The sequence below is a fragment of the Lipotes vexillifer genome, unplaced genomic scaffold (assembly GCF_000442215.2).
Source record: "Lipotes vexillifer unplaced genomic scaffold, Lipotes_vexillifer_v1.1 scaffold120, whole genome shotgun sequence".
NCBI classification, from domain to species: domain Eukaryota; kingdom Metazoa; phylum Chordata; class Mammalia; order Artiodactyla; family Lipotidae; genus Lipotes; species Lipotes vexillifer.
Window position 1 is genome coordinate 312,847 of NW_006791240.1, and position 26,891 is coordinate 339,737.

Below are 26,891 nucleotides of genomic sequence, written 5' to 3' on the forward strand. Positions count from 1 at the left end.
GGGGGGAGAAGGAAGCTGGGGCGAAGTGAGAGTAGCATCGACTTATATACATACTGAATGTAAAATAGCTAGTGGGAAGCAGCAGCATAGCACAGGGAGATTAGCTCAGTGCTTTGCGATGACCTAAAGACGGATAGGCAGGTTGGAAGGGAGGCTCAAGGGGGAGGGGATATGGGGACATACGTATGCATATGACTGATTCACTTTGCTGTACAACAGAAACTAACACAGTATTGTGAAGCAATTATACTCCAATAAAGATCTATTAAATAAAAAGAAAAAAGGCCAACTATTTTTGTATCATATGTATTCTCCGTCCTTAGGACTAGGAGGACAGAGTCTCTTCAACCTTTTCATGATTTCCAAAGTCTGGCAATATTTATTCTCCCTACCCTCTTGGGATTTTGGTGGGTGCTAGGAGCTTTTATTCCATGCAACTTAGTAGATTGAAGTATTGGAGTCTGCAAAATAAAACAAAAATGTAGGTTCTTGTAAATAAAAAATGAAAGTTCTTTGCCTCTCAGTGAAATTAAAAATGACTGTCATTGTGAATGAAAAATGCTGTAACTCTGTGTGATACCCAAACCACAAAACTAGAAAGAAATCATTGGTGGTGTATTTACTTAATCTTTTTTTAAATCTAGTAATTTTTATTCTTGGGTATCATTACAGAAGAATGCTATACAAATGAGGAAGACAGTTAACCTTCTTATTTCTCCCTCTTGCCTTATAATAAGTGTCTCTAAGAAATCAATGAAGGATGGGGATCTACTAGTAGATCTCAAATTGTACATGTAATAATACTACTCTATTTTCATCATTTCTAAGATGCATTTGCTTTTACGTTTTAATTACTGAAGTGATAATGTGTCTACAATCAGTGACATCTTACAGTTATAATTGGCAGCACGTTTTTCTTAATGTTAAATAATAATTCAGGCATATAACTGATGGTATCTTAAATTCATTAAAACATGCTAAGGGTAGCCTTCATTCTATTTTTGCTAGGCACTGACCTAGAAACATTGTATTATAGTTTCTCTGCATAATACTAGGAATTTCTAAGTTGATATTAGGTACCAACATAACAACCCCCTCGGTTTTCAGGATTCCTAGCAGCTTAAGGGATTTTAATCTTTGCTTCACTTTAATTGCATACCTGATGTCCAGTATATTTTCCTGAATGGTGCTCTTAAAATGTTGATGTTTATAAAATGGTAGTAGTTACCATATCCAGCCCTCAGCCCTGTATCAGCTGCACAAGCACGGCCAGAGAAAATCATGGTAGCATTTCTTAACTAATTTGTGGTCATAATCAGGTGCCTGAGACTGCATATATTTTCTTTGTGCTATATCTTGAGCATACAATGGGGTGGGTGGAGGAGAGAAATAAAGAAAAACGTTAGACCTGTTTTAGAAAATAAAACACATTTAAACACTTAATTAGAAAATGTTATATGTATATTAAATTATGTTTGTGTGAAAATAACTAATATTACCAAATACACTATTTACTTTTTACAGCAACAAGCTTTAGAACTAGCTTTGGATCGTGCGGAGGTGAGGCGTGACTAAGTTACATATTGAAATAGTGTTGTCTTTAATTGACAGAACTCAGTTTTAAGAGATTTTCTTATGTGACTGTCAAAGGAGTACGTTAATATTAGGACGAGAATGCAGATTTTTCTGTAAATACATAAAAACTACCAGATGATGTTTGGATCGTCTGTTACTTAGAATGCTCAGATAATAATGCTGTGGAATAGAAATTGAATAACACAGTGGAATAAACATTTGAACAAGGTCATAGAGTTTCTAAAATTACGTTTCCTGTCTTAACAGATATTCTAACTGCTCAATTAAAGGGGAAAATAGCTCAAATACATAGAGTCTTTGTAATTGGGTATGCTATGCATATTCTAAACAACCATAAAACATTGAAAATATTGCTAACCTGTGAAATCACAGTGGTGAAACTCATGATTTTGCTTATAATATAGTAAGTAAATATTGTGCTAAATTTTAGTGCAGTTTAAATTTCACTTGTTTGTAACATATATTTAGAAATTAAGTAGGTTTCCCTGAAAGGTATGATTTAATATGCATCAGAGACTTGAGTGACTGAACAGCCTTTTTAGCCTTACACGATTTATTAATACAGTTCTTCACGCAGTATGCAAAAGACAAGCTGTTTTCTTAAACTTCTCTTTTTTAGTATGTCATTGAAAGTGCCCGACAGAGACCTCCTAAAAGGAAATACCTATCTAGTGGAAGGTATGAATGCTTAATTAATTGATATGTTAGACTCACAGAAATATGATGATAGCCATCATTTATTTCATTCTTCCTAGACACTGAGCTAGAAATGTTCTGGGTACTTTGCATATACAGTTGACCCTTGAACAATGTGGGTTTGAACTGTGCAGGTCCACTTATTTGCAGATGCTTTTCAGTAGTAAACACTACTGTACTTCATGGTCAGTGGTTAGTTGAACCTGTCGATGCAGAGGATCCATGGATACAGAGGGCCAACTCTTAAGTGATACGAGGATTAACCCCTGTGTTGTGCAAGGGTCAGCTGTATTAGAAATTTCTAGGTTGGTGTTAGCTACCATATCCAGCCCCACTTTGCCCCCAGTTTTTGGGAAATTGGAGGAAAAATTACAGGAAAATTCAAAATGTTTATTTTATGATTATTATATTAACATTACTTTGTATACTGCCTTTGTTTATTAAATTTTAGAAAATCAATATTTCAAAAACTTTATGATTTATATATTGAAGAATGCGAAAAAGAGCCTGAGGTTAAGGTAAGTATAAATTTTTTATGTTATTACGACTTACTAAATGTAGTGGAAGAGGGAAATTTGAAGGAATTAGATTTGAATGATTTATATTTTTGTTAGTGAACAAATATCTTTTCTAACCAGACTAGCCAGTTCTGCAGCTAAACCAGAGCTCTGGCTAATCTGGCACCTGGCAGAGATCACCTACTTAGGTAGCAGAGGGGAACCATGTTTGCTGAGTAACAGACTATCTCATTGGGAAGTTAGAAGAAGCAAAGCCACCATATATATTATCTTTTGCATCTTTTTCTTCCTGAGAAGTTATTTGTAGACTGAAGACAGGAGAAAATTAACCTATTTCTTCATGGTGAGTTGCACTGGGAAGTTAAAACTACTACAGGATATGTAGGAAATTTAGATGTGATAATAAAAGGTGAATTTGGTCAGAAAAATTAGTTTATGCCCAGGTTAACTTAATTCATTTTTATTTAGCATGAAAGTATGGGCAGTAGAAATGTAATAGAAATTGATTTCTTGATATCTTTTGGACCCTCAGGTCGTAAGGGCCTTAAAGGGCTCTACTGAGCTTCTGTTGTCTGCCTTTAAAAATGAATACCTCTTAGGCAAAAAATTAGTGGAATTCCAGTAGTATGTAACCTTTAAAATCTTTAGGAGAAGAATGATTGTGAAACCATGAGTAAATCTTGTGGTATGGTTTCCATAAATTCTGTTGAGGTATAGTTGACATACAATAAGTTGAGCATGTTTGAAGTATACATTTTATAAGTTTTGACATGTATTAAAAAAGCAATTTGAATAAATTTGAAGATCTAATTGGCTTTATTAAACGATTCATGAATTGGGCAGCATCTCATCTGGCAGAGATACTCTGAGGAGTTGCACAACATGGAAGGCTTTTATTGTAAGGAGGGCAGGACAAGGAAAGAAAATCATCAGCAAGGAAAAAATGAGAGTTCATTGGAGGAAAGTAAAAGTGCCAGAAATGACGGCTTTTTGTTGGCTGAGCTACAGGTGTTTTCCATTGGCTGGGCTGCAGTCCTTTCCCATTCACTGAGCTTGTTGCTGGGAGGAAGAAAGTCTCCCTTCCCCTAGTTGGGAAAGTAATGGAGTTGCATTTCCTGTTTGGGAATTCAAGGTAGTTCTCTTCCTGGTGGGATCAGTAACTGATGTCTTCCTGTTTGGGGTAATTAATGATGAGTGGTGGGGCAGAAGAGCTCCCTCTGCAGTGCTTCCCCACTCCAGTTTTAGTTGAGGTTTCCTTTTATTAATTTTCACAGTATACACCCATAAACTGTCACCACAGTCAGTATAATGAGCATATCCATTGCCTCAGAGACAGAACTAAGGAGAGATACATAAATGAAGATGCTAAATTGGGGTTGACAGCCATTATCCACCAGCCAGATCTGGCCCACAACATGTTTCTGTAAATGACCTTTTATTGGAATACAGCAGCACCCCTTGATTTATGTCTTGTATGTGGCTGATTTTGAGGTAAATAGCAGAGTTGAGTAGTTGCAACACAAACCATATGGCCCACAAGACTAAAGTACTGTCTGGTCCTTTAAGAAAGACATTTTCTGACTTCCCATCAATGTGGTTAAAAGTTGCTTTGCTTTGCTTTGCTTTGCTTTGCTTTTTAAAAATTTATTTTCAAAATGCAGTTTTTTGATTCTATGGTGACTATAGATCAAGAATTTATAATTTCTTTCTGTATATGACTATATATATATATATATATGCATGTTAAATATGATACTCAATGGATTTGTTTTTTGATATCATGAAAAGTATTCTATTGACATATCTTTCACAAATAAGATTTGATGAAAGGATTTATTATATCTATAAGTGGGTTTCATTTTAAATCATATACATTTCTAAAATAATAGATTTTGATATATATGTATTAGGTTCCCTGGTAGTTTTTTATTTTTCTTAGCAAAGTGGTTTCTAAGGAGCTGTTAAATTGAATTTATAGAAAATTACTTAAATTACTTACGTCCTTTTAACCAGTTAGATATTTTGGGGTTTAACATTTCAGCTGATTAGAGCTGTTGAACTTGTTTGGATCTAATTTAGGCCATAAAATATTTAAGAAATGTGCTCTGTAACAGTACAACCAAAGAAAATGCCCCAAATTATTTATGTAGATTTATACTTAATAGAAACTAATTATACATTATAGCATCTTTCTAAAAAATATTTACATTAATGGTTTTCCTTTTTAAATATTTTTAATATTTGCTACTTGTGTACTCAGGTACATATTTCATATTTAAGTGTGTTTATTGTTTTATATATAGATCACTAGTTTTTCTTTGTAATATTAATTCATTTGCCTAAAACATAGTAATAGGTCAAAATTAAGTTTACAGAGATGTGGAAGGAGTATCAAAGATTAACTCAGGGGCTTCCCTGGTGGCACAGTGGTTGTGAGTCCGCCTGCCAATGCAGGGGACACAGGTTCGTGTCCTGGCCCGGGAAGATCCCACATGCCACAGAGTGGCTGGGCCCATGAGCCATGGCCGCTGGGCCTCCACGTCCGGAGCCTATGCACCGCAGCAGGAGAGGCCACAACAGTGAGAGGCCCGTGTACCGCAAAAAAAAAAAAAAAAAAAAAAAAAAAAAAAGATTAACTCAGGTCTGATTTTTCTTAAATGATTGCATTCTTTGTTATGCTGGATTATTTTCATGAGCTCTGCCTCTTTTTAAAGCAGAAATTAAGAAGAAATGTGAACTTGTTAGAGAAGCTTGTTATGCAGGAGACATTGTCATGTTTAGTGGTCAACCTATACCCAGGAAATGAGGGATATTCTCTGATGCTCAGGGGAAAAAATGGATCAGGTAAGAACTTCCGGAGGGCAGCAGCCACGAAAATCCCTCTGCTAGGTGGGATGTGCTGTCTTTTAGAAGTAGTTTCTTAGCCTGCTAAATGACGTGTCCTTCAGATCAGTGATGACTTGATAAAAGAAGACTTTTATTCCAAATTGTTCTCTTTATGATGTTTTGTTAGAATATTAGAAGTTACCTCTAGTGCGATTAGCCTTCTGGAATTTGAGAAGTATTCTGACTGAGGTCTTTGAAGTTAAATTATAAAAGACATAATTTTAAAATACTTGTCAAAGTTTCCTTTCGTTCTGTTGGTATTTATTTATTTAAGATAGCCTCACGTGTTTTAAGGTATGTTTTTCTTCTGTGCTTTGAACATACTTTGAGTCTGAAGCTTTCAAAGTTAAGCAGATTCACTGCCTTTTGAATAGTTTTCAACATTTTATTCCTATTAATGTGAATATGAAAATAGAGTTTTAAAATATAAATACTCTTAGATTTCACTAAAGAGGCATTTAAATTTTGATACAGTGATGAAACTGAGTTCTACAAGGAACTTACCTAGTTAAGAATTTTTTCTTGTGTTGGTTGTTAATTGTATAACACCAAGAGAATTTTGGTCTATAAGTAGTCATTTTTCAGAAGTGATACCAGATTATCCCTCTGACTTCCAGATTAGATTAAGCAATCTTCAAGGAACTTTTTAGTTAACAGATGTTGGAATTTTATCATATTCTGATTACTATACTGCTGGCTGTGATTTGTACTGCGATTGTTGTGCCAGATGTTTTTCCATAGTATGTTAGGTGTTTCCTCCTTTCTGCTCTAAAACTGTATACAGTTTATCAAGGTTTTTAGCAATATATAAGGTGATTTATTTTTAAGGCTTAAATAAAGAAGGACTTTAGGAGAGCTTTTGGCTTTATTCTCTTTGTTTTTTATCAGAAGTTACTTAAATTATTACCTAGGCTTTTTGGTGAGGCTGATCACTTTCTGAAATTTTATGTTTTAAAATTAAGATTCTGAGACCATTCGACTGCCTTATGAAGAAGGGGAATTACTTGAATACTTGGATGCAGAAGAATTACCTCCTATTTTGGTTGATCTCCTAGAAAAATCTCAGGTACAAAATCTTTCTCTTTAAAGTGTCCTTAGATTTGCTAGATATATGTTGTTTGGTGATGAAAGGTATTTAGTTGTATTCTCACTAGTGCATGGAACATGAAATGAGACATTGTACATAGCTATATGAAAATTGGTTTATTATGGGATATTTATCCTTTAGGCTCTACTGAAATGTTTAGATTTAGCTGATTCTTCTAAAATTGCTATAACAATTAACTCATCCACTGGAAATCTCCCTATAGCTACAATCAAGAAATTATGGAAGAAACTGCTTACTTTCTTGGCTTTCCAGCCATACTATGGTAGTTTACTGAGGAAAAAGAAGCCATCAGATGAGAACTCCCATTTCCTCCCAGCATCCCTACATCTCTGTCCACACTTTCTGCCTGCCTTCCTGTTAAAATGGATGAAATAAGCTGTTCCTAAGGCATCTTCTCCACTTTATATTCTGGATCCTTCTCCTGGTCTTGCAACTTTAACCTTCCTCTCTTCTATTATCTATTTTCCTCTCTCTAGTAGATAAAGAATATAAGCATATTGTACCATCTCTCAACTGCTAAGAAAATCCTTTCCTGTTCTCACCTTAATTGGTCTCTTAGCAAAGTTCAGTGTAAATAACTACTTCCTCCTTGAAACCCCTTCTTTTGGCTTCTGAGACATCACCTTCCTGGTTTTTCCTCTTCCCTCTAGTCTTTCAGTCTTTTTTGCTGTCATAAATATGTTCAGGGTTCAGTCCTAGGGATTCTGTTCTTTAGTAACACCCTCTCCCTGGATGATCTCAAACAGCTTAATGAGTTTAAAAAAATGACAGTTAATCCCTTGCTTATCTCTATCACAATGACCATCCCACCAAGCTCCAAGTATACATATTTACTGGGATATAGATTAGGTTCTTCAGACTTACCATGACAAAACAGAGCTTTTTATTTTTACCTCCCAAACCAGTTCTATTACCAGTCTTTCCAATGTGACAGATAAACTATACTCTCACCTTTCACATTCAGTCCACCAGCAAATGTCAGCTGTACCTTCAAAATATATGGTCATGACCTTCTATAGTTACCTTCCTGAACTTCCTGTTTTCATTCTAGAACCCTAGAAATCAGTTTTCCACAGACAACCAGATTAAGCTTACAAAACAAAAACAGAAAACAACAACAACACAGTTCCCTGTCTGAAGTTCTCCAGTGTCCCCTCAGTGTACAAAACCCCTGCCTTTCTGTTTGTCTTCACCTCCTGGTTCTCATCCCCACTCACTACACTCCAGCCATCGGGACTTCTTTCCATATTAAAACACACCAAGCTTATAGCTATCTTATTCATCTGTTCTTCTGTCTGCTCTTCTCATCTGTCCCAGATGTCTGGCCCTTTATTGTGATTCAGGTCTCAGCTGAAAATTACTCCCTCAGAGAGTTCTGTCTGAGCATACAGTCTAAATTAAGCCCCTCCCTATTTTATTTCCTCTGTAGCATTCACTGTCTCAAGTTACCTTGTTTATTTGTTTACATGTTTATTGCTTGTCTTACCACACTGAGCAAGTATCTCACCACTTTATCTATGAAGCTTCTTGGTTAGTGCATGACACACAGTTCACATTGTAGTGGCTCAGTAAAGGTTGGTTAAAAAGCATGAGCATTATAATGACAACATGGAGGTCACAGTACCCACTAAAAGTTCTGAATGGTGAAAACACACAATACCATAAGCGACTGTGGCAAGTGATAATTAGCAAGAGTTGAGTGACAGATTCTTACCTTTGGACTTAGAAAAAGGATAAAAAAACAGTATCTTTAACAGAGATTATTATTTGAATTAATGTTAGCTTTCTTCCTCTTATTAGTAAAGCCTATCTTCTGGAAATTTTAGCAGAGCAAATATAGCAGTTGTATCTATAAGCTGAAACTCTGGCATGGTTATTGACAATTTATAATAATGACACGGTTAACAGAGTACAACAGTGAGCCAATGAGTGTCAAGAAGAAAAGCAGGGACTTCCCGTCCTGGCGATCCAGTGGTTGAGACTCCATACTCCCAGTGCAGGGGATGCGGGTTCGATCTCTGGTCAGGGAACTAAGATCCCGCAAGCCTCATGGCATGGCCAAAAAAAAACAAACAAACGGCGATACCAGTGATCTGTAACATTAACAGTATACAAATGCCAGATGTCATTCTATTACTAGCAAACAGTTAAACAGTGTTAAACTGCTTCTTGAGTCATGATGAACATAAACAGTTGCTTTTAAAGGGTTTATATGGTGGTAAATCCACCAAGGAATTCCATTTAAGAGTGTGTGAGTGGTCAGAAGCATTACATAAGAATGTGAAGAACCTGAAACATTCAATATAAACCCACTTATTTAGGCTTCTGAAAAATGACATCTACTTAATATATTTTTACTCAAAACAGGTTAATATTTTTCACTGTGGATGTGTCATAGCAGAAATACGTGACTACAGGCAGTCCAGTAACATGAAATCTCCTGGTTACCAAAGTAGGCACATTCTCTTACGTCCAACAATGCAGGTAAGGAATGTTTAAGAAGTATTATTTCAGATTTTATTTGGAGTTTTACTTATTAAATGTCTTCATATGTTTGTATGCCTATACATTAATGTGTTTTTTTAACTTTTATTTCTTCTAGACTTTAATCTGTGATGTACATTCGATAACAAGTGATAACCATAAATGGACCCAGGTTAGTTCTTTTTTTTAATCCCAAACAGTAATATATAGTATGAAACAATATTTACTAAGTTAAGCAAAAGATATTTTCTGCTCATAATTCTATTTATGAGTAAAGTTTGGGATTGATTTATGAGCTTTAGAAGTTAAGGGTCTCTACAAAGATGCAGTAATCCTTCAAGGAACTAAAACAGTTCAGTCCCAGTTGCTTTCAGGGCATAGTATAATAGGGTGAGGCTGACCTCACCCAATGTGAAACATAGTTTTGTATCCTCTCTCAAACAGAATGTTTTGTTGTGGATACAAATAGATGCTGATTTTCTGTCATCTAGGATTCTAAAGCAGACCTAGCTCGTCTTGTCTTTTTGTCTTCCGTACTGGTTGTAGCCCTAGGGGACATCTCTTACCCGGAGACATCTCTTATCGGGAGAATAACCAGTTAGTCCTCCTGTGCTGGCTCAGTATATATGAGGTGCCCACTCACAAGAGTGTTCACTTATTTCTGTGTTACTATAAAGAGGTATAGTTAAAGTAAAGAAAATATCAATAATGAGAATTATTCTAGCTGTGAAATATGATTATAAATTAAGATTCAGTTCATCAGTAACTATCAAGTGTTCTGTTTTAGTTTGGGCTGTAATCTTTTTGTTTACAAGAAGGTTAAAAGCTATGAAAAGAATATTCAAAAACAAACTCACTGGTCATCATTGGAGGTTCTTAGGGCATTGATTTCTTACTCTGAAGATTGGTAAATAATGGGAGAGACCAAAGCGTTTATTCTGCCTTTTCAAGGAAAATTCCTTAGAAAAATTTCAGCTAACAAGTGTAAAAGAAATGATAGACTTTTTAAAATGTCATCAACTTGGAAGTCTTAATGAATTAATGAATCTAGATGGCTGTATTTCTTAGATGTGAAAAACCTATAGTCTGACTAAACTGTCTGGTGTAAAAGTGGGACAGTCAATCCTTGTGTGCCTCCTTGGCGTGGTGGACGAGAAAGTATACAGTAGTACTGTTGAAGAGCTCTTGTTTAAAAAATAGAACCTGAATTTAAATCAAGCCTCTACATCTAACCAACAGTTTAAAAGTAATTTATGGAGTAAGAGAAACCATTAAATGACATGGATGAGGAAGCAACCAGCCAGACCCAGTTAAATGATACCCTGAGGAAGCAGTTGCTCAAATCCCAACAGATCAGTTGCATGAGAAAAGAAAAAAAGATGGGGGAAGAGATGATCGTTACAGAATTTTTTTTAAAAAATGTTTGAGAGATAAAAACCGAATACAATGTGTAGGCCTTGTTTGAGTTCAAATTCAAACAAACCAACTAAGAATACACTTTTGAGATAATGGGAATTTATCTAGACTGGATATTAGAGGTCCTTATCAGTTAGCAGTGCATCCTGAAGGATTTTTTAGATGAAATAATACAACATAGAAAATGTATTTAAAATTACTCCAGGAAGACAAAGAAAAACAACAAAAAAAAGAGGGGCGGTTGTTAAATAAAATTGGGTGTTGGTACGTGGGTGTCATTATATTTCTGTTTTGTGTATTTTTGAAAATTTCCATAATAAGTTGAATAGACCAGTGAAACAAGCAATGTTTCTTTTTTCTTTTTTTCTTTTTTGCGGTACACGGGCCTCTCACTGTTGTGGCCTCTCCCGTTGTGGAGCACAGGCTCTGGATGCACGGGCTCACGGGCCCAGCCGCTCCGCGGCATGTGGGATCTTCCCGGACCGGGGCACGAGCCCGTGTCCCCTGCGTCAGCAGGCATACTCTCAACCACTGCGCCACCAGGGAAGCCCGCAATGTTTCTTTTTTGAAAAAATTTTTATTCAGCAGTAATTGATTCATTTGATTTTTTAAAAATTTAGTTAATAGCCATTAAAATATTTCAGAGTTTAAGCAAAAAAAAAAAGAAAAAATAGGATTCAGTAAAGTAAGTTAAATGATACTGGTAAAAAAGCCTGTATAAACTTTGGAATTGGTGTATATAGTTTATACAGTATCAGTGGAGTCATTTTTATTCTTGTAATGAAGTTAAGATGAGTATAGAATGGTACTGTTAGTTAGTGAAAGTGCTGTCATCTATCTTGGTCCTGTAAGCTTTGTGGGGACAGAGGATTTTATCTGTTTTCTTCATGATTTATTCCCCCCCCCCCCATCTAGAACAGTGTCTTACACATTGTAGGTGCTTAGTAAATATTTGTTGGCTAATGGATAGGCAGTCTTATAATTTGACCACTTTGTACCAATTACTGAATTTTCATTAGTAGTTTCATTATGCTGTCAAGTTTCTAAAGTTTACACATTTAGTTTGGAACTTGAAATACTGTATTTTACTGTACTCCTTAGCAGAAATATTCCAAGGAATATCTCTAGATTAAGTGATATGTATGATTTGAAAATCTTAAATCTGGTATTGATGTATGCTCTTACATATTTCAGGAAGACAAACTTTTGCTTGAGAGCCAACTGATTCTAGCTACAGCTGAACCACTGTGTCTTGATCCTTCTATAGCTGTAACCTGCACTGCAAACAGGCTGCTCTATAACAAGCAAAAGATGAACACGCGCCCAATGAAACGGTAATTACCTTTGTGGAAGGATAAACCAAAAGTGAACTAGAGCGGTAGCTCTAAATTTTGCCATTTATGGTATCTTTTCCCTTTAAAGAATAAATGTGCTCTGATTTTTTTTTTTAATATTTATTTGTTTATTTATTTGGTTGTCCTGGGTCTTAGTTGTGGCTCGCCGGCTCCTTGGTTGCGGCTCACCAGCTGCTTAGTTGCAACACGCGGGCTCCTTAGTTGTGGCATGCAAACTCTTGGTTGCAGCATGCATGTGGGATCTAGTTTCCTGACCAGGGATCACACCCGGGCCCCCTGCATTGGGAGTGTGGAGTCTTAACCACTGTGCCACCAGGGAAGTCCCTGATTTTTTAAAATTGGATTTTTAATTGTCTTTTAATACTTTTATTGTGTAAGAATTAGGATTTTTTTAATATGTACTCTGCTTTATATTGAAGTGATGCATTTTCTACATTCTTTTGAAGAACAGGCTACCTATAAATTCAGAGTTTGTTCACCAAAAAGATAGAAATTCTAAGAGACAGGTATGAGCAGAAAGAATAATTTATCACTTTCTAATACCAGTTTAATTTTTGTTAATATTACCTTTAAAGATACAATTTATAATTTCTTTTAGAGATCTGGGAAAATGATAACAGTTTGAGAAGTCAGTTTCTAACTAAATGCCTTTTTATAACATGGTAATTTGTCTTAGAATGTTTTAGCTATCTCTTCTAGTTAATAAAGTAAAAGAATGCATATTAATTCAGACTGCAGTGAAGAATGCATATTAATTTGGTCTGCAGTTATAGTAGGCTCATCATTAAGTTATCTTTGCATAATTGTTTGAGTTGCCCACTTTGGATCTTCTTCAAGTTTGAAGGGGCTGAAATAACCTACCCATTTTCTAAATTCCCTGCTTTACTACGGAAATGATGTATTCTGGGGAAAAGGTGCAGCTTTGGAAATAGTGAAATAAGTCCATATAGTATCCATTAGCAGTCCTATAAATCTACTATCTCTGTCCACATCTCTCCATGCCCACTGCCAGTGCCTTAAGCCAAGCCACCATCATCTTCATCTTGACTTCTGCAATAAAATCCTTCCTAACTGGTCTTCCTACTTCACCTTCGCTTGCTTCTGGTCTGTTCGCCATGTAAGCAAACCACAGTAATGTTTTGAAAACCTCAAAGCCGACCATGCCACCACTTGCTTAAATTCCTCTAAAACCATCCCATTGCACTTCACATTCAGTCTAAACGCATTATCATTCATCTGCAAGGCCCCTGCCTTGCTCTTTGACCTCATCTACCATTGTGTGGACCCTGATGCTCTAGTCCTCCCTTCATTTTTCTGTTTTAAAAATAAGCCAACTTTGTTCCTGCCTCAGCACCTTTTAAAATTCTCTCTCTCTGCTTCAACTGTTCCTTCCCTGATCTTTCCACAGCTTGTTCCTTCTTGTCATGTCTCAGCTCACGCATCATTTCTTCAGAGTCCTTCCCTTCCCTAATGTTGCCCTCTCTATCATGTATTCACCACAGTACCCTGGTTTTTCTCCTACTGTTTATTCTTATCTGGAATGGTCTGACCTGTTTACTTGTATATGTATGTCTTCGCTTCTGGACTGTCAGCTCCGTGATAGCAGGAATTTTGTTAGTCTTGTCCATTTTTATTTCACCAGTGCCTAGAACATTCCTTGACAAGTGACAGTCTTCTACAGATATTTGTGATTTAATTACACATTTAACACCTACTAATTTAAACCATGTTTATTCTGAGTTTCTTGTATTAGCTTTGTGTAGTTCTAATCTCTTAATATTTCAGGTGTTTCAAGAGATATTCCAGGTCCTCTCTGAATCGGCAGCAGGATCTGTCTCATTGTCCACCTCCTCCTCAGCTAAAATTACTTGATTTCTTACAAAAAAGAAAGGAAAGAAAAGCAGGTCAGCATTATGACCTCAAAATTTCTAAAGCAGGAAACGTAAGTATATATTTTTAAATGAAGCTTATTATTATACCAAATGCCTTGCCTTATTTTCAGTGTTCAGTGTATTTATTTATACTCTTTTTAATTTTTTAGTGTGTGGATATGTGGAAACGGAGTCCCTGTAATTTGGCCATACCTTCTGAAGTGGATGTAAGTCAGTGCATGAATTGCACGTCCTTTCATGTAAGGTTCCTAAGTTTGACTAATAGTAGCTTAAACTTTGGGAAAACAAAGACTCTTACTACTTCTTTTTTTATTTTATTGAATGAAAGATTCTTTAAATTCTGTAGTGCTTTACAGTTTTCAGAAGTTTCACACATGTGATTTTATATAATCCCATAATAACCCTTTTTCCCCCATTACCCCTATATTGCCCCTCCCCCCTTCCTTTTCCCCACTGGTAACCACTAGTTCATTCTCTATTTGTGCTAAGACTCTTCTTAAGTCAGCTGCTCATTTTCAGAAGCTATTCTATTTTCACATTAACTTGTCTAAAAATGTAACTCCTTAATGTAGGTCTGTGTTTAGAGCAGGAATAATAACCAAAGTATTTCAAAATGTGTAAAAAGATGGTACATATTATATAATATGCATAAAATGACTGATTTTTTTCATAATATTTCATCATAATTTCCTGATAATGCTTTTCTTGCTGGCTAAATTTAAAATTTAATAATATTGGAGCAGTAGCCAAGATTAGAAACCTTGGGTGGCATTCTTTGCTGGCCCATGAAACACATGAACTATAAATGAGCAAAGACGGGAAAGAGATCTTTTGATGGGTGGTCCCATATTTCTTTTGTTTCCCCATTTCTCCTGTTTTTATTAATCACTCAATTCTTTAGAATTGGTCAGTTATTTTAACAGATGTTTGCTCTGTGCATCCTTCCCAGGCTAGCACATGTTCAATTCTTATTACCTTTGATTTTTAAAAAATTGTCAAAAGCATCAGAAGTACACTGTATATACAGCTCAAGAGAGTAAGCCACATTATCTTTCAGTAACTTACGCGCCCCTCAAGGAACATGGCCTGAGAAGAGATATTTAGTGTAAATACCAAAGTGTGGGATTTAGCTTCGGAGGGCAGTCTGGATATCTAAAGCAGGGCTTCCGAAACCTTAACATATATAAGAATCACATGGGTTGCTTGTTAAAATGCAGGTTCCAGTTCAACAAGTCTGGGCTAGGGCCTGAGATCCTGCAATACTGAAAAGCTCCTAGGTTAGTGGCACTGGAGTCCACAGACCATGCCTTGAGTAGCAAAGCCCTAATAAAAAGTTTCTCAGCCTAACTCGATCAGTTGAAGCATCTAGGATACCAATTAAACATACACACTTAAACCCTCACTTCAGACCTGTTTACTGAATCAGGTCTCCAGGGGAGGGATATAGGAATCTGAATTTTTACCAGATGCCCAAGTGAATCTGTTACTCTTAGAATCATGGTTACCAGGAAGATGAGAACTTTTGGTTCACACAGACTGGTAGGAGATACATGGAATATATGGTTCAAGTCTGACTAGAAAATGGGAAAGATTTACAAAAATTTTTACCAATTCTAATGTAACTTCCCTAGTCTCTTCTAGTTTTCTCCACACTGTTACATGACAATTCCTGTTCCATTAGAGACCCAGCCAAAGGAAATGATCCAGATCCTTGTCCTAATCACCTCACTGACATCCCAGTTTTCCTAAAAGTCAAATGTGATATCACCTTATGGAGCATAAAGAAGAGGCACTGTCCAAAACAGCAGCTGTGTTTATTACATTTACTTAATGGCAAAAGAGATTCTAATTTCATTTTATTTGTAAAACCAGTTGTTCTAATTGAATGTATATCAGGAGAATTTTAAACTACTTAAGCATAAGTAGTTGGTGTTATTAGCGATTAAAGGATTTTTGTGCTAAAAAGTATAGTAACTAAAAGTGGGGTCCGGCTGCTCACCACTTAAAAGACAGTAAAGAGGCCAGGTTGATGGAAAGGAAAGTTTGCTTTATTTTAGATGCCAGCAGCTGTGGGGGAGAGCAGACGCCTGTCCAAAGGCCGACTACCCCTCCTGACAATCAGGGAGCAAGAGCTTCTATACACAGAGGGAGGGGGCTACATGCAGAAGCAGTACAATCAGCTCTGACAGTCATCTTGAAATTGGTCATCAGTGGTCTGACCAGCATCATCTCAATTGTTTTAGGGACAGTTAATCTTCACTTCTAGGGTCAGTTTGTTCCCATTTCTTTGAGGCTAGTTCTCGGAATCGTGGCAGCTTATGTCATGGCTACAGCCTGGTCATCATGTAGTTGACTCCTTCCACCTGGTGGGGTTACAGTATCTACAAGACAGCTCACAGGATAGGGCTCATAGTATTATCTGTAGCCCCTGAGGAGGAACTAAAGGGCCTTGACTTTGCTCCATGACTAAACTATTATTATTTGGTCTCCTTGACTGTTTTCCTTTGTTTCTGCATTTTCTCACTTCTCTGATTAAACTTATTCTTTGGCTAAAGTTTTTCCACAGACAAAAGCAGGGGGACGGGGCGGGGGTTGGGTTGGGGAAGGGTCCTGCCCCATTTCAGTGTATTGTATTAAGTTACTTAGGTTTTTCTCTTTGGTCATAATACTGATTTCATTATATCTGATGTCTCTTGATTTGATTGCTTAGGTGGAAAAATATGCCAAAGTGGAAAAATCTATCAAATCTGATGACTCTCAACCAACAGTCTGGCCAGCCCATGTAAGTAACCATTGCAGTCTCCATTTCTAATGATGCTGTTTCTAATCTGGGATCTGAATTTATTAGACATATAAAGTACAGTAGCCTTTATTTTGGTATCATCTTTTGTTTTTTTTGAGAACTTCCTTGGAGTTCAGTGAATTAAAAAAAGGAACAACGATTTAGCTTTGTTTTTCATAAAATACGGTTTCCATTCTAAGGACAATTTTAATGCATAACTGCATTTTTACTTTTGTTTTGGTCCACTATTGATAGTTCTGATTTGTTTTCTGTTTCAAATTAATAATTAGTAAGTTATTCTAAGGATATCTTTAAAGAGAAATGTTTTGTGTATGTTTCTCTAATTGCAGTGACTTCTTAAAGGCATATTTAATTATGTGGCATAATTAATTATGAATCTAGGAGTGAAATGAGAGGTTTTTTTTTTTAATTTCTTTTTGGCTGTGTCGGGTCTTAGTTGGCAACACGCGGGATCTTTGTTGTGGCATGAAGGATCTTTCGTTGCAGCACACGGGCTTCTCTCTAGTTGCGGATTTTCTCGCTCTAGTTATGGTGCGTGGGTTCTGTAGTTTGCAGCATGTAGGCTCAGTAGTTGTGGCACACAGGCTTAGTTGCCCCATGACATGTAGGATCTTAGTTCCCCAACCAGGGATCAAACCCGCATTCCCTGCATTGGAATGCGGATTCTATACCACAGGACCACCAGGGAAGTCCCATAAGAGACACTTGGTATGTGCAATAGCAAAAAGACTAATGACAAATAGAAACAGGTTTGCTTTTGAAAGTTTTATCCTTTCAATATTTAATATTTGCATTCATATGTTCAGTATATGAAATTCTGACATTTCACTAGGGCTTTGTTAACTAAATATCCCATTGAAACTCTTGTTCCCAGAGTACCATGTTGAAAAAAGAATCCCGGGCTTCTTTCCCTTAGGCTTTTTTCTCTTAAATAGGTCTAAGGACTATGTTCCATGTGTCTTTTTATTGCAAGATGTAAGTTAGTGTGTCATTTACTCCTGATTTGTGTTAATCCTGACTATTTACTGGAGAAGGTACTTATTTGGGATGCTCGGTCTTTTTCAGGATGTAAAAGATGACTATATATTTGAATGTGAAGCTGGTAATCCATATCAGAAAACAAAGCTGACCATTTTGCAGTCACTTGGTGATCCACTTTACTATGGTAAAATACAGCCATGTAAAGAAGATGAAGAGAGTGACAGTCAGATGTCTCCGTCCCAGTGAGTTCTGTTAAATACAGGCAGTTGACAAAATAAGCCATCAGAATGTATTTAGCAACTACTGATGAACTATTAATGAATAAAAATTTCCCTGTTTTGTTAGTTAAATACTCCAGTTAGTTTTGGCAGCAGACCTAAGTAAACTTAAATTGTAGTTACCTTGCTGTCCAAGAGTTCTTTAAAATAATAATTTCTTTAAAAAACAAAAACAAAAAAACCTGTGCTGTAAATTATTCTTATATTTGCTTTGAAAGATATGCCCGTCATATCCCTCTTGGTATATTTATGTGTTGCCACTTAGGACTTTTACCTCTGTGAGCATGAAGTGCTTCCGGGCAATAATTTGTTTAAATGGGAAGCAAGTTTATTGTAAATTAAATGTAAAAGCTGTTTAAAATGCTTGATATTTCAGCACTGCCTGTAAGGACACAGACTCAGTGCTTAATGTAGTTACTGGCTCTAGAAATACATATATAGTTGTCCCTTGGTATCCACAGGAGATTGGTTCCAGGACCCCCTTGGATACCAAAAACTGCAGATGCTCAAGTCTTATATCAAAATGGTGTAGTATTTGCAACCTCTGTACATCCCTCCCATGTACTTTATCTGGGTTACTTACAATACCTAATACAGTGTAAATGCTATGTAAATAAGTAATAAATACAATTTAAATGTTACATAAATAGTTGCCAGCCCGTGGCAAATTCAAGGTTTGCTTTTTGGGACTTTTCTGGAATATTTTTCCCCCAAGTATTTTCATTCCATGGTGGTTGAATCTGGGGATGCAGAATCCGCAGATATAGAGAGCCAACTGAAGTTGATATTCCTAAACTTACGGGCTACATGTATTTACTACAAGGTACCAGTATTTAGTTTTGTTTTCCTTGTTAGTTTTATTATTAGTTCTGCTTTTTAATCAAGTTGATGCTGTTTTGAAAAGAAGGAAAAATAAAGAGAACCTCAGCAGAAAAAAGCAGGGGCCAGCTCTATGTTAAATCCTTACAAAATACTAATTGAAACTATGGCAGAAAAATGGATTTTAAAGAGTAACCTCACCAATACCTAAGTAAAAGTCAGTGGGAGGAAACAGCAGTCAGGGAATCAATCCTCAGCTTATTTTTTCACATTAGCAGTTTTTATTTTTGTATACTAAGTAGAAAAATCAGATATTTCGATTAGCTGTCTTTTATAGTCTTCCCTTTAAAGGGCATACGTTCTCTCATTAAAAAAAAAAAAATTGTTCAAAAAGCCAACTGATTAGATTTGCTTGACAAGAGAATTGAATTTTTTGCCTTTTACATCAGGACGTTGCTGCAGAAATGCTGCATATGGTTTATTGCCTTCTAGTCCTTCTCCCATATTCATAAATTACTTGATTTTATAGCTATGAAGTCAAAGTTTGAGCTGCATTAACCAAGTTTTTTCTTTTTTTTTTTACATTTTATATTTCAGCTTCTCCACAGATGATCATTCAAATTGGTAATTAAAAAATAAACAAACTCACTATTGATACGTTAAGAAATCATATAAATGTCAAACTCTTTTAAGACTTGATAAAGACTTTTTATTTAAATTGGCGATAAACCATCTTCCTTGTCTAAAATATATTCTAAGGGCCTGCTATATAGACATTAATAATGTCTTCCAAAATCAAAGGTTAAAGTGAGAGGAAGGCCAAAGGCCTTGTACACAGTAGTTCAGTGAATATTTCTGTAGGACAGACACTTGTAAGGGTGTATAGCACTTGGTAACTTTCAGCCCAGATTTTGTATTGAAACAGGTTTTCTGCCAAAGTAAATCTCCTTTAAAGTAAATCAGCCAGCTTATTCACAGAATTATTTTGTAATGCATGCAGAACTTGGTCATTGCTTCCTATTTTTAATGTATTTTAAAATTTTTGTTTTCATGATATCTTGGTAGATTTTAATTCAGTTCATAAAATTACTGTCATTAAAATATGGAAGTCTTCAAAAGTAATCTCAGGGCTCCTTAAAACAAGTCTATCTAATACTTTTCTCTTCTTTTTTTAAAAACAATTTAGGTTCATTATTGGATCAAAGACTGATGCTGAGAGGTAAAAATATTTGCATCTTTATTTGTGATCTGGATGGATTCTTGTAGGGTAGAGACTACTCCATTCGAAGTCAAAGCTTTGATTTTAATTATGCCTAGGTATTACTAGGATTTTTAAATAGAATTAGGAAAATAACAACTAAAAGGATAATGTTTAAAATGTAGCTTTATTTTAAATAAGAGAACTTAGATATATCTACAGTAGCTAAGGAAAATGATTTCTAGGTAACAGTTTAATCAGAATATAAGTGAGAGTCAATGGGTAGTTCTTTTGGCTACTTATTGGTGAAATAATCCCTGTAATTTCTGTATTAGAGACAAGATACCACAAGTGTCTTTAGATTGTTAATTAGCAAAATGTTTTCAGCATTAGCTTGTCATTGAAAATATTAGAAGAATATGCTTTTATCAAAGATAAATTGTCTAATTTTAATTTTTGTGTTACTTTTGATAGAACTTGTTTCATTAACAGTTACTATTCATTTCCTATGTAGTAAATTTATGTTTAAAATAGTTAGCTAATCATTACCTGTTCTCCCCCTAATATTTCAGAGTAGTCAGTCAGTACCAGGAACTGGTCCAAAACGAAGCCAAGTGTCCAGTGAAGATGTCGCATAGCTCCAGTGGCTCAGCGAGCTTGAGTCAGCCTTCTCCAGGGAAGGAAACAGAAGTGTGTTTGCTTAGCTTTTTTTGTACTGTTACTTTTTTCTGCCTAATTGTTGTCAAGGAATCTGAGAAATGTTAAGGACTGTTTTATGAGGGATAGGGGTATTGTTTAGTTTTGTTTTTACTTTTGATTTCTTTTTATTAACTTTTTATGATGGAAACTTTCAAATGTACATAGAGGTAGAGCAAAAAGTGTAATGAACATCTGTGTATACGGATCACCCACCTGGTGTCAACAGTTACTATTTTTCTGGAGACGATTTAAGGGTGAAGCTTTGCTGTCATCTTACTCTGCTCTTCTCCCTCAAACTTTCTCCCTGCCTTATTACTCAGAAATCTTTCCTTCATCCTGTGTATACTGTAAGTTATCTCATGGATCTCCTTATGTGGAATTACATTTTTTTGAAACACCTGTAATACCCAATCTATAAACATTAAAAGTACATTGCAGTTTTTTAAACCGTGTTTTCATCCAGGAGTTATAATAGTGTTACTAATTTGTGAATTTCTGATTTGACCTTAATTTTAATGAGTATGCTTAATGTCACTGTCTTAGCAGCCTGAGGCCCTGTCCGTTCAGTCTTCAGTATTGGGGAAGGGAGTAAAACATCGACCTCCACCCATCAAACTTCCCTCAAGCTCAGGAAATAGTTCCTCAGGTATTACATTCCTTAGTTTTTTGTAATCTAGAGTAAGAAACAACAGATGATCATAATCCATTTACTCATATTTTGATTTACTCAGAATTTTAAATTGTAAATCTAGGAAACAACGTGTGTATTTTTCTTCTAGGTAACTATTTTACACCACAGCAGGTCAGCAGCTTTCTTAAATCTCCAACACCTCCTCCTGCTTCTAAGCCACCAAGTCTTTCTCGGAAGTCATCCATGGATCTCAATCAAGTTAGCATGCTTTCTCCAGCTGCCCTGTCACCTGCCAGTTCATCACAAAGTGAGTCATAACTTAAATTCATTAACTCTTCGTAAGCTTTTGCATAAGTGTTTCTTAAGATGGCTCTTTTTGACCAGTGAAATAGTGAAATCTGAATGTACTGTCTACCCAAAATGTATAAGTTTTGAGAAGCTTCGTGCCAATCTCTTGTTGACTGTATGTATTACATGTTTATTGTAATTGTATTTGTTTTTCTGTATTTATGTATGCACCTCATGTATACCTTTCTTATAGACTTACAACCTACACATCTCCTGAAAAAATGTGGTAGTTAAATGTGGCGATGAGTCCAAATTATTTTTTATTCCAGTGTACCCTTGGGCATTTTACATTTTATGTAAACTATGCAGCTGATATGGAAAAAAAGTCATAAGAGTTATTGCTGCAGTCTTATCTTTGTAAATGTAAGAAGCCAACTAGTTCCAAGGTGGTGATACAGTAAACTGAAAGCAGATTTTTCAATAACACTCTTACACTCTTACAAATTGTTATCAGTTAGTAAAATGTGGGATGATCATAAAGCATCTGAAGAAATTAAAATGTAATTTTTACTACTGAATACTTTTTTTTTTTAACATCAAGAAGAGTTATTCAAGAATTCTAGCGTTAGTTTGGGAGAATTTCTTCAAATTAGTAAATATCTGAGATATTTAGGTACCAACTTGCAAAAAAGCATTCCAGTTTTTTAGATTTTTTAATAAATAACTAATGTGTGCTGAAAGTTTTAGTACACTGCACAGTGACAGGGTGGTCTTTGCATTAGATGTAAACATCTTCATCTTGATAGCTCAAAAGGTGTAATTTTTCTGCCTTCTTGTTTTGCACAAAGAAAAATTTATAAATTTCCTGAAAGTCTTATTCACACTTCTTATGTTGTGGGTATGGATTATGTTAATCTACTGCACACAGTTGTTACTTTAAGTAAGGGTTGAGTGACAGCTTCTGGACATTCACATTTCTTTCCTTTCTTTCTGCAGGACATGAAAGCTAAAAAAGAAAACACCTCAAGAGCTTTTGGTTTTATTTTTTTGGTTTTTGTTTTTTGTTTTTGTTTTTTTTTTTAAAGTTGATAAACTGTGCATACTTCATTCACAACAGATTTTCTATACATTCTACATTTAAACAGAAGTACACAGTTACTGTTAAAGATGCAGTATTATCTCTCAAATATTTGCTTTATTACTGTGTTTTGTAAAATTTCTGAGGATAAACTTGATGTGTTAGGAATTAAATATGTATATCTAGGTGCCAAATATGATTGTTAATCATATGTAATTTATTAAATATGTTCAGAGTTTATCTCAGACTGTTAACAGAAAATAAGCAATATTTCTAAGTGAAGTCCTAAATTAGTGAAATCGTAAATAACAAAAATTAATTTGAAGTCCTTTTAAACTTTATAGGCCAAAGGTAGCATGTAGGAAACTAACTTTTAAATGGGTATTGTGGTAGAATACAAACGTATATTTTTACTGTTACTGTAATAGCATCTCTGATGGGATTTGTAGGTGATATACTGCATCCTTAATTGTAATTGAGTGTAGCAACACTCATGTATCGTGTAGAAATTAACACTTGCAGTTAACTGCTTTAAAAAAAAAACTGGAACAAATTGTCAGTGCTAAATAAGATTCCATTAACCTTATTTTAAAAAGGACTGGCCATTTATAACAAACTAGCAATTTTTATTTTTCTCAATGAGCAGGATCTGGAACTCCTAAGCCATCTACTCCTACACCAACCCCTTCATCGACCCCACACCCTCCTGATGCTCAGAGCTCAACTCCTATTACCCCTTCAGCTACCCCTACTCCCCAAGATTCAGGCTTCACCCCTCAGCCCACTTTGTTAACTCAGTTTGCTCAGCAGCAAAGGTCTCTGAGCCAGGCAATGCCTGTAATGACCATTCCTCTTTCCACCATGGTAACATCTATAACTACAGGAACCACGGCCACCCAAGTCATGGCAAACTCTGCTGGACTTAACTTCATCAATGTAGTGGGCTCTGTTTGGTAAGTTTGCATTGATGCCCTGATATTTTAAGATACTGTAAGCAATCTAAAGAAATTCTTATTTGTGAAATTAAGAACAAATTGCATATTATTGAAATTGAAAGAAAATAGTTTCTATGTGGATAGAAGGTATCTCAACAAGTATGTTTTAATTTTAGGTGATCAATCTATTACATGCACTAATGATACTACTACACATTGACAGTGGCTTAGATTTTCCTGTTTATCCTCTGTTTTACCATCTTTTAATCCATTGATTAGGACATTACTCTTCCAAATTATATTTTAAATATATAGTACTTGATAAATATACAGTACTTGATAAATATATAGTACTTAATTGATAAATATACAGTACTTAATTTTTGCCCACCTTGCTGTCACTTTCTAGGAAAAAAAATGAAACTAAGCCTCCAAATTGACATTTAAGACAGAAATATCTGTGTTTGTTTAGTGGTTTGTTTTTTAATCCAAGGAATTATATGGCTGATTTTCCCTTTTATAGTGCTAGTTTAATGCTCTGTCTTATTCTCCTGCAGTGGAGCTCAAGCTTTGATGAGTGGTTCAAACCCTATGCTGGGCTGTAACACTGGTGCCATAACTCCTGCAGGAATAAACTTGAGTGGGCTTCTACCCTCAGGAGGTCTGCTACCAAATGCATTGCCCAGTGCAATGCAGGCAGCTTCTCAAGCAGGTCAGAATATTAGAAATAATAACCTCTAATAAAATTAAAGTCCATGCTTATGTAAAAATGCCATTTTAATGATACTATTTAAACATTTAACATCCTTATTTTATGAAGTATTATGTCGGAAATATTTCCTTTCAAAAGCTTTAAGAGTTCTGGTATTTGAATTAAAAACCCATCTAGATATGAACTTCTCTGTGAGGAAACTTGGTAAGCCTGTAAGTCTCTGCAAATTTTATCTTTACCTTCCAAAGATTATTATAAAAGTAACTTTTATAATTGTCAGTGTAGTCCTGTCCCAGGTAAAAGAAATGTATTTTGAAAACATATATGAGCAAGAAAAGCAACACAGCATGGCATTTAAAAGCCTCTGTTCTGGAGCCAGACTGCCTGATGTGAATCCTGCTTGTGCAGCTTACTCTGTGTAATCATGACAGAGTTACCTTTGTGCCTCACTTTCTTCATAAATGTGGATAATATACGTTACCTCATAGTTGTGAGGATTGAATGAATAAATACAGATGAGGTGCTTAAACTATGCCTGAGATGTGATAAACATTCAAAAATATTTGCTGTCATCATCATTAGTAGTAGTTTTCTTGCAGTAGTAGTTATAATTACATATACTGAAAAAGAGTTTTAACAACTTGTTTTTTTTTTTAAATTTACTAATTATTTGGTTGCATCAGGTCTTAGTTGCAGCAGGCGGGCCCCTTAGTTCTGGCATGCAAACTCTTAGTTGCAGTATGCGTGTGAAATCTAGTTCCCGGACCAGGGATTGAACCCAGGCCCAGAGTCTTAACCACTGCGCCACCAGGGAAGTCCTGACTTGTGCCATTTTTTAATGCTCTTTAAGAGAACGTATTATATCTCAGAACAGTTCGATTTCTTACTACTGAGAAAAAAATTAACAGGAAAAGTGAATTCAGCATAGTAAGAAAAACTTATCTGAAACTTCCTGAATTAAGAGAAAGAGAACCTAAAGAATATAATTTAAATGTTAATATATTGCTGTGATTTTCTAATTCTAACTCATATTCTTATTTTAATATGTATAAATATGCTCTAGTGACAGAAGCCCTGGAAATGGAATCAGTGTTGAATTTAGGATTTTATATTTACATATAATTCTACCAGTTACTTGTGGCTCCAAATGCTAACTGGGGGGTCTGAAAGCAGTCACTTAATTTTTCCACCTTAGCCTGAGTTTCATCTGTTCTAAAATGGGAGTGAAAATTTCTAAATTCATTTGGTACTTATGAGAAATAAATGAAGTGATATGAAAGTGCCTTTAGAAAGATATAAAGCATTATACAGATGTCATCCACCTTTAAAAGGAGTTATGTCTTTTTTTTTTCCCATGAGAATCCTGGAGGGAATATCAGTATTGTCACATTTTTATCTGATTATGCATTTTCCATTTCTTATACAAGACTTTCATACTGTCATCTGTGCATTATTTGCCCTGTATCTTTTTTAGTACAATTATCTGCTTAGAAGACTATATACATTTTTAACTAGTGTTTGAATTGGTATATTTAGTGAGGAAAATATATACAATTCATACTTTGAGACTGCAATCAGCAAACTATAACCCACATCTAAGCTAAGAATAGTTTTACATTTTTTAAAGTTTGTTTTTTTTAAAAAAGACAAGAGAAAGAGTATATGAGAGTCTCTGTGTGGCCCATAAAGCCTACTGGAAGAATTTGCCAACCCCTGCTTTATGATGTGCTCCATGTTGTGTCACAGATTTTGGGGAATAAGTTCAGAATTAACAGAGCATCGTTTCCTCACTTTCAGCTTGATCCTTACACACAAAATTCAGCAGCGTTCTTTAGCATTATTAATATTAGCATTTGTACTTTAAAAAATGGCACAGGGCACACTGCTTCTCAGAGATAGGGTTATTATCATATGTTGTTTAGCACTGAGGAATATAAATAGATGCCAGTCCCTGAAATGCATTTGCACAACAGTGGTAGTTTTATTATATTTATGGTGTTTGCATTACTGCTAGATTACTTTTCCAACCAACAGTCAAAATAGTTATAAAGAAGTCTCAGTTTCTGAAATACAGATTATAGTGTACATCTGGTGCTCACATCTTTGGTATTGATGAAAATAGGGGGGTTTTTGCTTATAAGAAATTTTTAAAGTATAGAAAATAAGCACATCTGTGCAGGAAGTACTTAAAGTATTATATTTTTATATACTAAAGTATAAAATACTTTCAAGTATAATAAAGTTTTAATGCCCTGTTTTAACCATGAGTTTTATTTAATAGGTGTTCCATTTGGTTTAAAAAATACTTCAAGTCTCAGGCCCTTAAACCTACTCCAGGTAAACCTGAAACACTGCTTTTTATTAAAGTTTTTATAGTTTTTGTTTATTTGTTTGTTTTTAACCATGTAAGTTTGTACATATCAGCATTTGAAGTTTTGAGGTTGTCCAGAATCTTCTAAGGGTGTGGTTACCTTTGCATGTTCAAGTAGATAAGGGGAAAGAGTTGGTATCCCTATGT

General features: G+C 35.3%; 1 protein-coding gene across 3 annotated transcripts in view; it reads left to right on the top strand.

Annotated features, from left to right (window-relative positions):
• SUPT20H (SPT20 homolog, SAGA complex component) overlaps positions 1-26,891 on the top strand; it is a 36,968-nt gene that overhangs the window by 1,969 nt on the left and 8,108 nt on the right. The window contains exons 2-21 of one of the 3 annotated variants that reach the window (XM_007464231.1): positions 1,525-1,560; positions 2,216-2,274; positions 2,744-2,810; positions 5,525-5,654; positions 6,659-6,762; positions 9,172-9,288; positions 9,407-9,460; positions 11,899-12,038; positions 13,845-14,001; positions 14,101-14,157; positions 16,662-16,733; positions 17,820-17,977; positions 19,430-19,456; positions 20,019-20,051; positions 20,603-20,720; positions 21,273-21,375; positions 21,509-21,667; positions 23,610-23,679; positions 24,219-24,373; positions 26,655-26,710. In XM_007464231.1, coding sequence (XP_007464293.1) covers positions 1,525-1,560; positions 2,216-2,274; positions 2,744-2,810; positions 5,525-5,654; positions 6,659-6,762; positions 9,172-9,288; positions 9,407-9,460; positions 11,899-12,038; positions 13,845-14,001; positions 14,101-14,157; positions 16,662-16,733; positions 17,820-17,977; positions 19,430-19,456; positions 20,019-20,051; positions 20,603-20,720; positions 21,273-21,375; positions 21,509-21,667; positions 23,610-23,679; positions 24,219-24,373; positions 26,655-26,710 — 1,872 coding nt within the window. Of the gene's footprint in view, positions 1-1,524; positions 1,561-2,215; positions 2,275-2,743; positions 2,811-5,524; positions 5,655-6,658; positions 6,763-9,171; positions 9,289-9,406; positions 9,461-11,898; positions 12,039-13,844; positions 14,002-14,100; positions 14,158-16,661; positions 16,734-17,819; positions 17,978-19,429; positions 19,457-20,018; positions 20,052-20,602; positions 20,721-21,272; positions 21,376-21,508; positions 21,668-23,372; positions 23,680-24,218; positions 24,374-26,654; positions 26,711-26,891 lie in introns of all 3 variants that reach the window. The other 2 variants (XM_007464229.1, XM_007464230.1) reach the window with 2 other exon arrangements.